General features: G+C 48.7%; 1 protein-coding gene across 1 annotated transcript; it reads right to left on the bottom strand.

Annotated features, from left to right (window-relative positions):
- Window positions 1-3577: 3577 nt before the first annotated feature.
- On the bottom strand, window positions 3578-17567 carry vps9d1 (VPS9 domain containing 1). The gene is given in 22 exon segments (XM_035525456.1): window positions 3578-4526; window positions 5935-6069; window positions 6693-6744; window positions 8550-8653; window positions 8722-8774; window positions 8776-8807; window positions 8937-9142; window positions 10152-10240; window positions 10242-10281; window positions 10439-10563; window positions 10565-10925; window positions 11098-11183; window positions 11290-11355; window positions 11358-11388; window positions 11541-11557; window positions 11559-11594; window positions 12259-12321; window positions 13848-13959; window positions 15631-15772; window positions 16050-16268; window positions 16647-16719; window positions 17442-17567. Coding segments are annotated over 21 exon segments (2130 nt in total). The 5' UTR covers window positions 17535-17567; the 3' UTR covers window positions 3578-4526; window positions 5935-5939.
- Between the last annotated feature and the right edge of the window lie 243 nt (window positions 17568-17810).

The raw sequence follows: 17810 nt of genomic DNA on the forward strand, positions 1-17810 counted from the left end.
GAGTTCCCATGTTCTCCGTGTGGCTTCATGTCTCTGTCTGGGTGAAGTTCCCATGTTCTCCGTGTGGCTTCATGTCTCTGTCTGGGTGGAGTTCCCATGTTCTCCGTGTGGGTTCCTGTCTCTGTCTGGGTGGAGTTCCCATGTTCTCCGTGTGGGTTCATGTCTCTATCTGGATGGAGTTTCCATGTTCTTTGTGTGGGTTTGTCTCTCTATCTGGGTGGAGTTTCCATGTTCTCTGTGTGGGTTCATGTCTCTATCTGGATGGAGTTTCCATGTTCTCTGTGTGGGTTTGTCTCTTTATCTGGGTGGAGTTCCTATGTTCTCTGTGTGGGTTCACGTCTCTATCTGTGTGGGTTTGTCTCGCTATCTGGGTGGAGTTCCCATGTTCTCTGTATGTGTGTGTGGGTTTCCTCCCACAATCCAAACACAGAGCTCAGGTTGACAGGATACTCTAAAATTGTCCTGTACAAATGCAACCTGTGTGTGTGTGTGTGTGTGTGTCCAGGGGTGGTTGGTGCTCTGTGTGTGTGTGTGTGTGTGTGTCCAGGGGTGGGTGGTGCTCTGTGTGTGTGTGTGTGTGTGTGTGTGTCCAGGGGTGGTTGGTGCTCTGTGTGTGTGTGTATGTGTGTGTGTGTCCAGGGGTGGGTGGTGCTCTGTGTGTGTGTGTGTGTCCAGGGGTGGGTGGTGCTCTGTGTGTGTGTGTGTGTGTGTGTGTGTCCAGGGGTGGGTGGTGCTCTGTGTGTGTGTGTGTGTGTGTCCAGGGGTGGTTGGTGCTCTGTGTGTGTGTGTATGTGTGTGTGTGTCCAGGGGTGGGTGGTGCTCTGTGTGTGTGTGTGTGTCCAGGGGTGGGTGGTGCTCTCCTGGTCTTAGCCTCCTCCCCTTCCCTGCTCCAGTCCCCCAAGGGGCTGTGGCCTGACTGAGCATCAGCTGTATGCAAATTGGTTGCTGCATCTAATCAGGTGTGTGAGTAATTGTAAAAGCTGATATCTGTCTGTAGAGCATCCTAGAGTCCGAGAAAGGAGTGACCAGCGTGGCTAATAATAATAATAATAATAATAATAAAGATCGATTGAGCTGCACTGATTGACAAAGGACACGATGGACAGAGAAACAGAGCAAAACTCAAGTTTGATGGCTTGGATGTTAATACCTGTGCACTGCACATTCACAACCAAGACAACGACATGCTTGACCTCTGTATTCAAAAGGTTACGGTTCACACACATCTCAGGCTGCGCGGTAGAGGGAAGAGCTGCTCAGGGTCTGGACACCCCCACACTGATACCTCAGGCACTGGGAACCAGCAGCTCACTGCTGTTAGGGACAGCACAACAGCTAGGGCTTCAGGACACCCCCACACTGATACCTCAGGCACTGGGAACCAGCAGCTCACTGCTGTTAGGGACAGCACAACAGCTAGGGCTTCAGGACACCCCCACACTGATACCTCAGGCACTGGTAACCAGCAGCTCACTGCTGTTAGGGACAGCACAACAGCTAGGGCTTCAGGACACCCCCACACTGATACCTCAGGCACTGGGAACCAGCAGCTCACTGCTGTTAGGGACAGCACAACAGCTAGGGCTTCAGGACACCCCCACACTGATACCTCAGGCACTGGGAACCAGCAGCTCACTGCTGTTAGGGACAGCACAACAGCTAGGGCTTCAGGACACCCCCACACTGATACCTCAGGCACTGGAACCAGCAGCTCACTGCTGTTAGGGACAGCACAACAGCTAGGGCTTCAGGACACCCCCACACTGATACCTCAGGCACTGGGAACCAGCAGCTCACTGCTGTTAGGGACAGCACAACAGCTAGGGCTTCAGGACACCCCCACACTGATACAGGCATCTCAGGCACTGGGAACCAGCAGCTCACTGCTGTTAGGGACAGCACAACAGCTAGGGCTTCAGGACACCCCCACACTGATACAGGCATCTCAGGCACTGGGAACCAGCAGCTCACTGCTGTTAGGGACAGCACAACAGCTAGGGCTTCAGGACACCCCCACACTGATACAGGCATCTCAGGCACTGGGAACCAGCAGCTCACTGTGTTAGGGACAGCACAAACAGCTAGGGCTTCAGGACACCCCCACACTGATACAGGCATCTCAGGCACTGGGAACCAGCAGCTCACTGCTGTTAGGGACAGCACAACAGCTAGGGCTTCAGGACACCCCCACACTGATACAGGCATCTCAGGCACTGGGAACCAGCAGCTCACTGCTGTTAGGGACAGCACAACAGCTAGGGCTTCAGGACACCCCCACACTGATACAGGCATCTCAGGCACTGGGAACCAGCAGCTCACTGCTGTTAGGGACAGCACAACAGCTAGGGCTTCAGGACACCCCCACACTGATACCTCCAGGCACTGGGAACCAGCAGCTCACTGCTGTTAGGGACAGCACAACAGCTAGGGCTTCAGGACACCCCCACACTGATATCTCAGGCACTGGGAACCAGCAGCTCACTGCTGTTAGGGACAGCACAACAGCTAGGGCTTCAGGACACCCCACACTGATACAGGCATCTCAGGCACTGGGAACCAGCAGCTCACTGCTGTTAGGGACAGCACAACAGCTAGGGCTTCAGGACACCCCCACACTGATACAGGCATCTCAGGCACTGGGAACCAGCAGCTCACTGCTGTTAGGGACAGCACAACAGCTAGGGCTTCAGGACACCCCCACACTGATACCTCAGGCACTGGGAACCAGCAGCTCACTGCTGTTAGGGACAGCACAACAGCTAGGGCTTCAGGACACCCCCACACTGATATCTCAGGCACTGGGAACCAGCAGCTCACTGCTGTTAGGGACAGCACAACAGCTAGGGCTTCAGGACACTCCCACATGGCAGCAGGCACTTTAGTGATTAAGCCATCCCCTATCCCAGGGGAGAGGCCAACCCTCGTCCTGATTCAGAGAGGAAGGTTTCGTGTCTGGGGAACATGGTTGTACAGTACATCTTCACTCTCAACCCCACACACCCCTGTCCTTGACTTTCTGGGCAGGCTCTCAGTTTGAAACAGGAGGGTTTATTTCCAGGGGAGGCAAAAAAAACCCCAACAGCAACAAATCAAATAACCCAACACGCACTTAAAAACAACAAAAACCACTACAAATGTCAGCAAAGTGAAAGCTGTAAAGGGCATCTTGAGGTAAAGGTTACTCATGTCTTTATTGTTAGAAATTCCAGTGCACCACACACACACACACACACACACAACGCAATCATTCTACTTCGCAGTCTCTGCAGTGGTCTGCACCAGGTCCAGGTATACACACACACGTTTAGAACGGCCTCTGCGTTAATAAAGACAGGAGACACACGGAAAAGCAACGTCACTTCTTACACTTTTCTCTTCCCCTCATCTCATTTCAGACAGATTTGTTTTTGAAAAGGGGGGATAAAATACATGTAAACATCAGAATGGCATCACATTACAATAAAAATAAAATAAAAACCATCAAAGAAATATTAATACAAAAAAACAAAGTAAAGCCCAACACTTCTCTAATAACTTTTTTTTTTTTTTTAAAGAAAATGTGGGAACTGCTATGAACTAAAGTTCTACATTTATTAAATACAGCTGAAAACTGCATCATTAGGAGAAGAGATGACCTAAAACATCCAATCAGTAGAGGAGCATGCAGGGGTGTGTGTGTGTGTGTGTGTGAGGGACACACACACACACACACACACACACACACACCTCAGACTGGGTCCGAAAAACTGGCCAAGTACATTACAGTGATGCAACCAGCACTGGTACTCATTCATTAGAACGCAAGTCACCGCAACACGTGCATCAAATCTAAAATAAAACGGTGGTCACACTTTACAAGGCAAATAAATCTTTGAGAAACGTGGACGGGGGTCAAACTCCGACCCCATCTGGCTGCACGGACCTCATCCCGGTCCGACAAGTGAGGAATATTTCGGACTGAAGTCCCTTTCCGCTGGGCAGGTACCAAGCTCTTCTCATGCACTAGTGATAAAATATTGCTGAAAACGACGTCATTAAAACGTAGGTCCTCACAGGCCTGGCACGCAATCTTCTCACAGATGACCTTGTACAACATTTTTAAATTGAACAAAATTTTGCCAACGTTATTCTACCTGAACACATCTGAACGAGCCTGGTTAAATTTAAGATGGTAGACGCTTTGCAGTGTTACAGAGAAGCACAGGCTGACGGTAAAAGCTGAAACGGCGGCATCAGGAGGGAAATAAAAGAGGCTGGGGAGAATACACCATCTCATCTTTCCGAGTCTCTCAATCTGACGAGACCGTTCCCTGATCCTGCAAATTTCACGGTCTTTAGAAGTGGGACAGGCTCCAACTGTCTAGCAAAGACCGAGCCTGGACGCACCCTGGACACGCCGAGCTCCCTCCTCCACGGCTCTGCCGGTGGAGAGACCAGAGGGGTAGCATGGGGAGCCGTGACGCGGAAGAGGCATCATGACCTGGGCTGAGGGGGGTGGGCCTGCTGAACACACCCTCTTGTTGCAGCTGAAACAGGGACAAGACAGAATGGTCATACAAGCATGAAAAGCAACTCCCTCCACTAGCCACACACACACACACACACACACTTCATAAAGACATCACTACCACATGTGAAGTGAAGGAGAAAAGAATCAGAGAGCAACACATACGAACTACGAAAAACGCGTCTGTAAAACTACACTTCAGACTCGGAGGACAACAGCGGATGAGATTAGTAGCCCTCAGTGCAGACGCTAGTGCTTCAAAACCCTGATCACAAAGGCTTAGGAGGAACGTATAAGTGTGCTGGTGTCAGCCTTTCAGATGCACTGACTAAGCGCTAATCTCTCACACACATGGCCCGAGAAGTTGGAGTGCGAGTGCATTAACGTTAACTCATTACTAAGTCCACCCTTATATATGATTTGCATTAGAGTGGCGTTTTTAATGAGGCCAGTTAGTTCATCACACTGGCAGCAGAGATGACGGCACAGTCCATCACTCTCCATAGCAACGGCGACAAACTTCACATTTTAGCCGTGTACTGGCAGACTGCCAGTAGGCTCTGGTCTCATGCAGCTGGTCCGCTGCTGCTGCCCTCTTTGTGAACTGCCTCGTACAGGCCACACACGGCCGAGGGGGAGGGACTCAACTCCGCCCACGGGAGGGGGGTGTGCATGCAGAAAGAGGTCATGAACCTCTAGGTTTGAGAGCGTGGATGAGCAGTGCGTAGACGTCGCAGAGACTCGAGTGAAGTTAAACGCTTGGGTAACTGCCTCACCGAGGTTTGATAAGGGAGCTACGATCACGATTTGATTCTTTCTGACTGAGAGGAGGCTGTTTCTCTGGACAGGGCACAAAGGTTATAAGACTAGATGCTCCGCAGAGTGGCACACACGCACGCACGCACACTTTAATTTCCATAGCTTAGCCTCACCCCCTGGGACAGTCAGTTCATGTAGGGACTGGTTGGTGCACTGATATTTTTGGACAAGAACAAACTACGTAAGGCTTAATTTAATTGGTTTTGTTTTAATAACAGTTTAAAGGTTCAAATATATAGTCCTTGTTTTTAGAATCAAACGAAGCCAATGGTTTATGATTGACTGATAGCCAGAACATTCTGTACGTTCCATTTACGGCATTTAGCTGACGCTTTTATCCAAAGTGACTTACAATTCTGACTGAACACAACTTGAGTAATTGAGGGTTAAATGTCTTGCTCAGGGGGCCCAACAGTGGCAACATGAACTGGCAACTAGTCCGGTACCTTAACCACCTGCCCCACGTAAACACTGAAGGCCAATATAAGCAGTCCAGTATGTTTGTTGTGCACTTTTAACATGCGAGTGGCTATATGTCATCCACATGTGAAACACGTACAGCGGCGCACTGTGAGGTGCGTATAGGACCCTGCCGTATGGCAGCTTACCTGTCTCAGGTGGACCTGGCCGCCTGGTGCGAAGCTCCGCCCATGTGCAACGACTCCACGTACGTCAGCGCACTCTGCATGGAGGTTAGACGTATCCCTCCTCCCCGATAGATACCTGGGGGAACACGTCCATTTTAAACACTCCTCACGAGTGGGGTGGATGCGCCTGCCCTATCGGCGGGGCGCACAGCTGCGAACAGAAGGTGTGGCGAGGAGCATCGTGGGATAACGAGAAGTGTTTCTGAGAAGACCACATCACGTGCTCTCCAGTCAACCTCGGCGACCTCCACTACTGACAAACGCGATCTCGACGGAGAACGGCCAGGCTCAGCGTGTTGTGTGAACGTGCCGCGTCACGACCGAGCGGAGAAGAAAGTTTCCTGAACACAAACAAAAAGACCCGTCGTGTTCTGAACAGGGAGGTTGCTCGATTGTGGCACTTAGAGCCTCGTCCAGACCGCCGAGCAACGTAAACTTCCACAAACGCTCATCTGGATTTTTATGGAGACAGAAACAAAACAGTCAGACCACAGAAGCCGCGAACCTCCACTTCACTGCCAGCGCAACCGAGCCGTAAAAGAGCGGCCTGGACCCGACAAACAGGGCTGTGCGCTGTGGTCTGGGCAGGCACGCGACACCACCCTCGCGTCCTGCCGTGGGAGGGGAGGGTGTGGGCTTCCCGCACTAGAGGCCACTCACCCCTCGTGGATGAAGTCCTCCAGGGCGGCGCACGCGGACAACCAGCTGTGGGAGCTCACTTGCGCAGGGCCACATAACGAGAGGATGGGTTAGGGAGGGTCGTCTGCGCCTCTGCGGGAGACAACCAGGGTAGGGGGAGGTGAGGAAAGGGGTGAGAAGCAGTCACATCAGCCCGTCAAACGAACAGAACCGCCACCAAATGACATGGACAGCCTGGTTAGGCGAGCGTTACTAAGCCTGCATTCACGGCGTCAGGCACAGTTCCTTCCCTACGAGTCACTGGCACCCATACACTAGGAGAGCGAGAGCAGGACTCGCGTGACAAGCAGGCTGGGTGTCCCGTTTCCCCACCAGCACCGCACGCAGGGCGGAGGGGCGGGACGCCGGGGTAGAAGCCAGGTCTGCGGGACCACCTCGCAAAAAGGACATCTGGAGAACCCATCGCTGTACGTCTGGGGTTCTTGTTCCGTCTTGCCCGATTCTTCATCATACGTGATTGGATCGCAGGCTAATAAAACTTAGTTTTGGGCGCTTTTGCCAAAATACACAAAAAGCACCGATGTGTCAATAATGTGAAGAAGGGAAGAAAAAAAACAAAGTTCACAGAAGAGTGAAAAGGTTTTTAGGACGGGAGATTAGGCAGGAGGGGCAGTGAAGAAGAAAAACCCAGGAAAACTGAAGCTCCATGACGACAAGTGCATGGCCCAAATCCCCCCGCCCCCGAGCCGAACGCCTTAAGAAAATGGAGAGAACAAAACCCAGACTGAAAGAGGAGAGGACCGAGATATAAGGGGACACTCTCCAGTGCACACGGAGATACTAGAGAGATTAGACACAATGAAAGCCAGCATGCCGGAGAAAGGGCAGGAACAGGCGAACTGTTCGTGTGCAGGCATGTGTAAGCAAAACCCAAACGACTCGCCAACGAGGTCAATGGCCAACCCCCCCCCCCACGTTTGCAGGCAATTCAACCCGTTCTGCTTATTACACGGGACCAGTCACCTCTGGGAATAAATACCATCCTCACATTTCACAGCCAGTGTTTAAGGGCAAGGCTGAATGCAATCATGCACGCACGCACGCACACACACACCCCTCCACAACCCCCCCGAGGCAACTATGCCGTGTCTGACCTGGCGAGCAGAAACCCCTAGTAGACACACGCATGGAGAAAACCCAGATGGTACGCCGAAAGAGGGAGAGAGATGTATAAAGGAAGGACTTTGAAGGAAAAAGTGAGGCAGGAGGGCGTTCAGGGTTGGTGAGCGTGCCAGTGTTTAGGTTTGTCATGGTGGTCGTGGTCAAAGTTTACCAAAACCTTCCCTGCCAGAGTGGTCAACATGTCGCACGTGCCAACGTTTTTATGGTCGTGATTCCAGCTGGGTCTGAGGAAAACAGATTAACCATCGCAGCAGAACAGTGGTGTGGGGCTGGCTGTCTGTTTGTGATTTAGCACACATATAGCTCCACGAAATCTTGCACGCACACGGGTTTTCAGCAGGCAACTCCTGCCAGATCCACAGGGCAGTGTTCAGGCAGACCAATACAGTGGCAGGAAACACGAGCACAGCAACTGGGTCAGGGACATTTCGCTCTGTGAATGCATCCAGAACCCTGCCAGCTGAAGGCCGGTAGGTAGAGTAACTACTCGACTAGAAAAAGGTCTTTGCTGGCTGAATGTTTAGCCACCGTCAAACCCAGAGCAGCCCAAACAAACCTAGAGCGGTTCCAACTAAAGGTTTCTCTCCCTTGCTTGGCAGGTTGCATTTAAATGACCGCAGGTAAGGAATTTAACATAGTTATATGAGATTTTTCTCCCTACAGCCAAAAGGCAATGGGCTCAGTGTTATTCAGATCGCCACCTCGTATAGACAGCTCCGTGCCAGTCAGAGCGCGTTCCAGACAGGCCGACCTACTTAGCAGGTCGGCCAGCTCAGGGTGACCCGCTGAGGGACGCGGCCGAGACGCAGACCCCCGCTGAGGGACGCGGCCGAGACGCAGACCCCCGCTGGGCACCGGCCTTCACGGCCAACGTCTGACAGAAAGGAGGGGGCATCGCGCGGACAGCTGGTTAGAGATTGGACTTACATGGCTGCAGTCTGAGGCACTGGCTTGTTGTCCTGTAGGAGGCGGTAGTGCTCCCGCACACGCACAGATAAGCCTCAGGGTTCTCACTGAAAGCAGACAGGACGATTACAGCCACTGTTCAGCATCTTCCAACGCACGCCGTTACACAGCTGATGGCTTAAACAGGCTTTTCAGTTACAGCAAGTTAACTGCCATACCAGGTCGAACATGTTCACCTATGCATTCCAGCTTCCTCTGAGGGCAGTGATCTCTGCACAGCTGTTTCAGCTCCTGCACAGCACACTCGTACGGATAGGAACCATGGAGAAGGGTCATGTCCTTGGGGAATAATTTAGGTGCTACGCCGACATCACCAGGTGAGGCATTCCGGTAAAGGTGAACGCTGTTCTCAAAAGCCAGCTCTCGTTCCCGGTGCACTTTCCTTAAAGACCAGGAACACAAACGAAAGAATTTCAGAAACAATATTGCACGTGCACCAGAATATTATTATGAACTATACAGCTTTATAAACACCGGTTATACATGTTGGCATTGCAGAGGAATGGGATTCTGTTTTATGTACGCGCGCAGGCACGCACACACCTCCAGGCTTAAGAGTGCCATCTACTGTTTAGACTCAGTAAGTGTTTGCACTAAAATTAGAGTTGGCCAAACTGTTCTGACATTAGGAAGCAAAAATTGTGCGATTTTAATCCATTAGCTGAAAAATTTAAAATAAAAACAACAAAACAAAAACAAAAGGGGGGACCATTAAATCAGACATGACTGGTATTTTCCCCCCTCACACTGAAACACAAGGTGCTTTTCCTCAACGTCCTGCTGACACTCTCCAATTGACATGCAGAATAACAATATCTACACAGCAGTGGAGAAGTCACACAGGAAAATGATCTTTACTGCAGGGAAGTTATTCGTTCCAATAGCTGCTCTGAGCTCTGTCGGAATGCGGAACGTGTTGCGCAATAGCAGGAAAAGCATTTCACTTTGGAACAGTGACGTTAATGCAAACCACAAACAGGTCTATTTATTAGTGGGGCATAAATGTGCATATTTAACACCAGCCAATGTGAACTGTATTTTAACATGTTTACTTTCTATACAGATTCATTTCTACTTGGTATTTTCAACCTCCCTACATAGACCATGTCCAGTGGTCAAAAAACTCTTCTAGTTAGGTACATCAAGACAAACCTCTTTTACTAACATTTGATACATCTGTGAACGTAACACCCATGCATTTTACTTCCAACTTAATTTTCTCATTTGCACCGAACACCATTTCCCTGGTGACCAACGTCATAGATCTGCTCATAAGGCATTTGTGCCCATTTCACTATGACAAATGACTCCTGCTGTAGGGCCACCTACTGGAAGGGCACAGCAATAATTTATTCACTCACGGGTTAGTGAGGGTACAAATAATGCAGTACCTAAAGAGAGCCAGCAGAGGGCTCCATATCGGCATGAAGAAGACCTCCTCTATGCATGCGACACACTGGTCCTTGGCGCTTGCAGTGTTGGAGACATTCAAAAGAGAGCAGGCAAAGAGACAGCAACGATCTGGAGATCAGACAAACAAAGCCTCAGATAAACACTTACTCAGCATTGCCACGTCACAACCCAACACACTTGCATCTCATGCAGAGCAAGCACGATATCAAACTAACACAGTCTCACTGAAAAAAACAAAAAAACAAAACGCACAGTGAAACGGAGCTCACCTACCGATGGCATCATGACGTCTTTGACTATGGCTTTCAGGTGTTCCTTCAGAGCTCGCTCCTCTAGGTCCTGAATGTGTGCTTCCAGGTCACCGTGGGTCGAGTCAAAGGTCATATCCGAGGACCGTGTCGTCCCCGCCAGGGGCCGGAACCCAGTCCATCTGTGTCAAAAACTGCTCCAGGTCTTCAAAGGAGTTCTCTCGGTCTGGAGGGGTCGGGGTTTGGATCTGCTCCGAGTCCATCTCGGGTGCGTCGTCGGCGTTGAGGTCATGGAGCATCGAGAGGGAGAGCGATGCGTCTGACAGGCTGTGCGCCAGCCCAGGCTGGACCTGGACGTCGGGGCTGCTGCCAGCCAGACTCTGGGCGCTCCGGGACAGCTTCAGGCTGACGGGACAGGCCGAGTTTCGGACCAGGGGGTAGAGTCTCTGATACACCTCACACTGTAGCCTTTTCAGCAGCTTCATGACAGGGTGGTCTAGACAGCTGCGGAGCAGAAGACAGATCTGTGGCGGGACACGGGTGACCACACACTTGACAGAAAGTGCTTCACAAGGTGTTTATAGCCAAATTGAAAAGTTCTACATAAAGAAATCAATATATGTCAAATGATAAAGTCCTTAACTAAGTGTTTACTGAGCTCAATCTTATCCGGTACCTTAGCAGATGTGCGAGGAGGCCTGAAACCAAAGTGGCATCATTTGGGTTCTTTTTCAGGTTTGCTTTCCAAACTTTAGGCCAGTCCTGTAGAGTCAGAGACGATCCCAAAATGGTCCGTGTACTGAACACGCGTCATTTGTGTAACGATAGCGTTTAGTTTAAAGACATGAACTCTACCCGTCAGCGGCACACACTCACATTGGTCTTGTTCATATTCTAAAATATTTGCATAGAGTACTCTCTGTTCCCTGCTCCTCAGGGCGTCACGGTAGCAGAAGATGAAAACCTCCTGCAAACCAAAAATGATACAAATCTGAGCCAAACGGTGGGATCAATGTTTTGGTCACAGACTGTACAGGTGCATGGGGGGGGGGGGGGGGGGGGGGGGGGGGGGGGGGTAGGTATGTGCTGGGGCGTGGGGGCAGGTGTGCTCTGGCTGACCTGTTGGCTTGCTCCTGCCAGTCTAAGTCTCCTTTCTTCCATCTTTCTGCAGAGCTTCAAGCATTAAGGAAAACGTCCTCTCAATTTATAACATCGCCTTCATAACCAACCACCAACCAACCATCCTGAAATCCAGTTATATAACCACAATCAAATGGAAATGGGGATGACGAGGAGGCCTCGTAACCTAGTAACACAGGAGACTGTGACGAGCACCAGCTTGTATTAGTCGCCCACAAGCTAACTTCACAACCACTTCCTTCACCAGTCGTGACTGGGTTCCCAGTCAACTTCACTACTTTAGTACAGAAGCCAAACTGTCTGGTTATAATAAAAATGGTTGAGTACAATATAAGCACTAATTGGGTTCAAAGCCTTCATACACCTGCAGATCATATGATGATGTCTTTGGTTTCAGAGGTTAAGAGGTCATTACTCCCCTCCTTGCACACTTACTGTATTTTCTAGTCAAGGTAACACATTTGACCCATTTTATGCAACAAATGTCAAGTACATGGTCACTACAAATCTGTGGGCGCAGGGAAGCGCTGTGGTCTTGGAGCAGACAGAAGAACACAAGCTCCACGACAGCGACGTGCCGACTCACACCTACCCGCGCTTTGGGCATGTCTGAAGGTTGTGACTCGGCTGAAAGATTTAAACAAGCTCACAACTGATTGACTGACAGACTGACCGGCACACATAAAATAAAGGATACAGCCTGTTCCCTCGCTCTGGCTATGATGATGTTCTCCGTCATCTGTCTCTGGAGAGACAGCGTCTGGTTCATGGGAAAAAAAGACATTAAATATTACACAAAAAAGCAACATGAAAATTCACTTTCCTTCTTGAGTCCATCCACCCACACCAGTTTAAGAATTCAGTTATAATTATCATAAATGTTACGAAGTAGCAGATTACGTTATTGGATGAGACCAACAACCGAACGGCAGAAAGAAGCTCCTTCCTTCTTTCTGACGTCGGACTTGCGACTAGGTACATCTACTTTAGTCACCGCTGGCATCAGGCAGATAAATTAAGCCATCAGAAGTAGTTTACATTTGGCAGATGCTCTTATCCAAAGCGCCTTACAAAAGTGCTTTGTCATTATTCATAGATCCACATGGACCAACGAGAATAAAGGCGTTGTTTTTATTCTAAGCAGGTCTTGTCAGCAAACACAATGTCATGGCCAGGAAGACCAAGGATAGCAGTCAATCTAGATACAACCCTGGAGACGCAGCAAAGCCAGCAGATAAGAGACCATGAAAGCCAGAATTAACTCATCTGTTAGGTACGCTTTCATCGTGTAAAAAACGCGCGTACTGCCAGCATGAAACCCCACCTTCAGAAACATTTTAATTTTCCTCCAGTACGCGCGAATATCCAGCGGAGTGTCTCCGCGTCTCCGCAGCATTCTCGTGTAGCTCGAAGCCGCGTATTCACCCAGACGTTTAAACGACAGTAAAACTCCGTTTAACCGCAGCGCAAACGCAACGACGTGTGCGGACCACGGAGGCGACGAAACGCAGCGGCTGGATCAGCTCCACCAAGGACCTGCGCCCTCCTCACGAGCCCAAGAGCGTGCGGCCCTATCAGGCGAACGACTGCCACACGTCGGTGGTAATGGCGCTCCAGGTATGTGCCCCAGGTGCGTTAGTAGCCCCACATCCACCCGTGCAACAGCGCTCAACGCGATCAGGAGTCCGCAGGCGCGCGTGCAGGGTAAATGAAGGCGCCCTCGAGCGTGGTAATGACGTAACGCTTGCGTGTCGCTCTGCTTCTAAACGACACGGTCAGACGCGCGCAGGTCCCGTGTCACGGGTCCCGATAACGCGAGCTTGCCCCGATGATTAATGGTGGGTGGAGCCTCAGGCAGAAAACCCCGCCCCCCTCAAAAGAAAAATAAACACCTGCAGTATTGAGCCGTTAGACGATGGATGACTGTAGGCAAACATCATTTAATGATATTAATGAGAAAACTATGACATAACCGAATACTACGTTTTGACAAATCTGTTACAGATCCATGTGAATACGGGGATGGGCGGAAGATAAAAACAAATCTTTAATGACTCACTGGGCTACAGCCAGGTGATATTAAACAGTTTCTCTGTCCTGGCCCAGGGAGAACATGGGCAGAAACCCATGAGCCATTTTACTGGACTTGCTCAAAAGTTGACAAAGACGTTCATCAAGTAAACATTAGCAAACGGAAGCCCTCGCCCAATAAAAATGACCTCTTCAAACCTGCCAGACAACACAGTCTGGATTATTCCAGGTTAGCCCCACAAAGGATGCACTTACCAGAGAGGTTTTCTGTGAGGCCTGACTCGGGGAAAGTCTCGAGAGACGTGCCTCGTAATTGGCCTTTAGCTTCTGGTTTAAACGCGAGGCCTCCTGAATAGGAGTCAGCTCTCTGAAACACACACGATGTTTAGATGTGAGTTCCTGCACGGGGAGTGTAATGACAGAAAATGGAAACCTAGCTGAGATAGCCGGTTACACGTCGGTTTATTTTGCGACTATGTTTGTGGTCTGTGTGTTGAAGAAAAGACAGGTGACTTCTGAGAGCAGACAGCCTGCCACTGCATTTAACTTTGTTTATTTGTATGTCTGGTTGGTTGTTTGTGCTACTGGGCACACAACATTTCCACTGCCAAGCACCCTTCAAGCTTGGGGAAAATTGGCAGGCTGTTTTGCTCCCCGCTGTTTTGCCGGGGATTGTGTCTTCTGTCCCAAGGAGAATGGGGTCGGCAGCGTTTTCTGAGACAGCAGAATGGTTACATACTTGTGAGGACCAGACATGCCCCTCTGGGTAAAGGCAGCCCTGACATTTGGAGATCCATAACAAAACATAAAACACTGGCAACTTCCATGTATGCTCCATGGATCAGGTCACCACAGCCTCGATAGCTGTGACTGATCCATTTCTTGGATCAATACCAGTGGGAATATCTGCAGCAGACTGGTGTGCAGCGTTATATACTGTGGAGTAAAAAGCAAAGATTAAACAGATCTCAGTCAATAGTAGATCACATCCAACTTACTGCTCTCACAGATATGAATTTTCACTTTTTTTATCTGGATTATTCAAATGTGATGAGATACTCAAATATGTCCACAGATAGCATGTCCCTCCAGTGTGAAGTTTGTTCAAACCAAACCAAACCCCAACACAACAAAAAGGCTAAAGCGCTAGAAGACATATAAGGTTAAAGGGTAAAAGCAGATGTCTATGCAGTAAGTTGACTACAGAGCAAGTTAAATTTAGGCATCTGCTGAGTAAGTCAACTGTAAATGTGCCAAAACTCACAATACTGGAGAAATGCGTATAATCACTGTTAATAGAGAAAACAGTGATTCTCATTTATGTGGAACCTGAATGCTAATTCTTGTTAATTAGTCCTGTTATGATCTGACCAAACATGTTAAACAGTGTGTCTCACTGTGGACTGGATCTGATTTAAGGCTGATGACAGTCCACAGTAAATGGAAATACTCATACAAATGACTTCACACGGATGTGATGATGCAGGAGGCTATGACCAACGCTCCAGAGATACCTCGTATACGTGAAATGTCATTTCAGACAAACCCCACGTTCATCTGCTCCGAATGTCTCAACTCTGAACGTCCAAAAGTTGCATAATGAACACAGCCCCACAGTAAACACGCTATACCTAAAGTCAGGAGATCAATGACTCCTGCAAGTTAGACTAACAAGAATTTGCGATCAATAACAAATGGCCTCTTTTATAGATCATCAAGAGCAGATATATATGACAGCTTTCTGATATATTCTCTGTGAACAATAAATACATAAATTAATAGAGGTATGGGGTCATTAATTAATGCTACATTTGTTTTAGAAAGTATTTTGTTTTCAGTTATTATTATTTTACTGTTGTGTTCTATATTGCTCATAATCAGTATGTTACCTTTTAAAATGTTTGAACATTTTTTAAGCGATACAGTTCTGGAGTAAAGTGTGTGTTCGTCAGCCCACAGGGGTGTGTGTGGTGGGTGATGTTGGGTGGGGCCTTCTGCACTGTTGTCTAGTGGAACTGTTGGGAAACGAGTGACTCACTTTCTGCTGTCTTGTGACTCCGCCGCCTGTATCTTCTGGAAGACTTCAGGGGGCAGGAAGGCAGCGGGTGCCTCTACGGCTTCGGAGACCCTGCTGTGTCTGGGCTGGACGGCACGGCTCCACTTACTCTGAGCCCCAGGCGCTTCAGGTGATGTCATTAGGGCAGACGATGGTGATCACATTTGATTTCTGCTACGTGTAAATTCTACCGCACTGAGCTTCTGGCATTTATTCACGAAGACATTTCAGGTCTTATCAGTGCCTTTTCTCTTCATTTCCACACTTTCTATGTTTAGGGTATTTTTTGCAATTTGTAAAGGTTATTCACTATACATTAGAGAATGAAAGCAGGATGTTCACATGCAATACTGCATCAGAACAGAGAACAGGAGGACAAACCTTTTTGAACAGCGGCTCACCTATTGCGTTGGGGCAGGCTGCTGTGGAGCGTGGGGGGGCCAAGGCAGGGGCCGTGGTGGGGGGGCGCTCGTCTCCGGGGGCCGTGGTGGGGGGGCGCTCGTCTCCGGGGGGACCCTTCCTTCTCTCGAGGCAGGACTTCACTCTTTCTAAGCATTGCTCGGCGAGCCGTACCATTTTAACAAGCTCTGCAGCCTCCAGATCCTCCTCAACTACCAAGGCTGGCAAACCCCATTCAGAGAGATTGAAACTCTGTTTCACACATGACTGGTAGATTTAAATACAAATATTACACCTGTAATGTCAACAAAACTAATTATTTTATGTATAAGAGTCAACCAGCCAGTATAAACTGGTATGGTTAGCATATTAGCAATTGAGATACAACTGATTTTAATGCAATCACCTTCAAAATCAATCCAAACCAAGATTATTAAAAAAAAACAAAAACATAAACTGTTCAGTAAAGTTTATCAAATCCAACACTGATCAATGTTATTATGTAACATTTTGCGTGACGTCTACAAATATTTTATTAGGCGCGTTCAATCAAGTGTATTAACAGCATTAATTACGCTTTAATTTGTATTAATTTTTACCTGGAGACACTGCATTCTGAAGGAGGATATGAGAGATATAGTTGACACTTCTCAAATATTCACAGTAGGCCTCCTAAAAGAGAGGAGGAAAAGAAAAAGCTGCAGAAATAAACGCCTCACGCTCTCGGCTGACACTTCCTACCGTCAAGCATCCGTGCAGCCCTCTGAAGGTTTCAGAAAGCAGAACTAATGACTCTCAAAAAGCCTCATAGTGAAATAATACATGAAATAATAATATCCAGAATTTGGTCATTTCTGCAAAGAGAGTTTCAAAGTAAACACAATAAGTTCTGCATCACCTTTTCAACTCGATGGATTACAAAGCCAATGCAGAAACTATGGGACAGCCAGGAAGGTTCCTGGTGTGTTAATGAACTCAGTTTAAATGACAGACATGAGCAGGTATTACTAGGAGCAGGGCCGTTATCCAGCAGTATATCAGTACATCAGTATATTAGTACATCAATACATCGGTAAATTAGTACATCAGCATATCAGTACATCAGTACATTAGTACACCAGTACATTAGTACATCAGCATATCAGTACATCAGCATATCAGTACATCAGCATATCAGTACATCAGCATATCAGTACATCAGTATATTAGTACATCAGCATATCAGTACATCAGCATATCAGTACATCAGCATATCAGTACATCAGCATATCAGTACATCAGTATATCAGTACATCAGTATATCAGTACATCAGTACATCAGTATATCGGGCAGGCCAGAAGGGAAGAGACGCCCAGCGGCTTCAGCACGTGTGCACGGCTCCGCGCGTCTGTACCTTCTGTCTGTTCCTCGTGTCCAGCTGAATGGCCTCCTTCACGAGCCGCATGGCCTTCTGCAGAGGGCGCGGGCTGCTGTCGCGCGCCGCCATGGCGCAGCTCCGACCAGCTCGCAGCGTTAAACAGGGCGACCACTGCGCAACACCGCAGAGTGAAGCCGGCAACCTCGTAACGCGGAGAGATTTCAAAATACAGGTCACTCGAATGAGAGGTCCGATGACAATGTAAAACTAGGTTTATATAAGATAAATATTGTCATATTTGCCGTCTTTTTTTGCCATGGTAATAACCTTTAGGTGGACTATATCAGCATATTAAAGATAGGTCAACAGAGACAGGCAACATGAAAAAAACTGAACAGCAAAGAT

Source organism: Electrophorus electricus, chromosome 4 (assembly GCF_013358815.1).
Source record: "Electrophorus electricus isolate fEleEle1 chromosome 4, fEleEle1.pri, whole genome shotgun sequence".
Lineage (NCBI taxonomy): Eukaryota > Metazoa > Chordata > Actinopteri > Gymnotiformes > Gymnotidae > Electrophorus > Electrophorus electricus.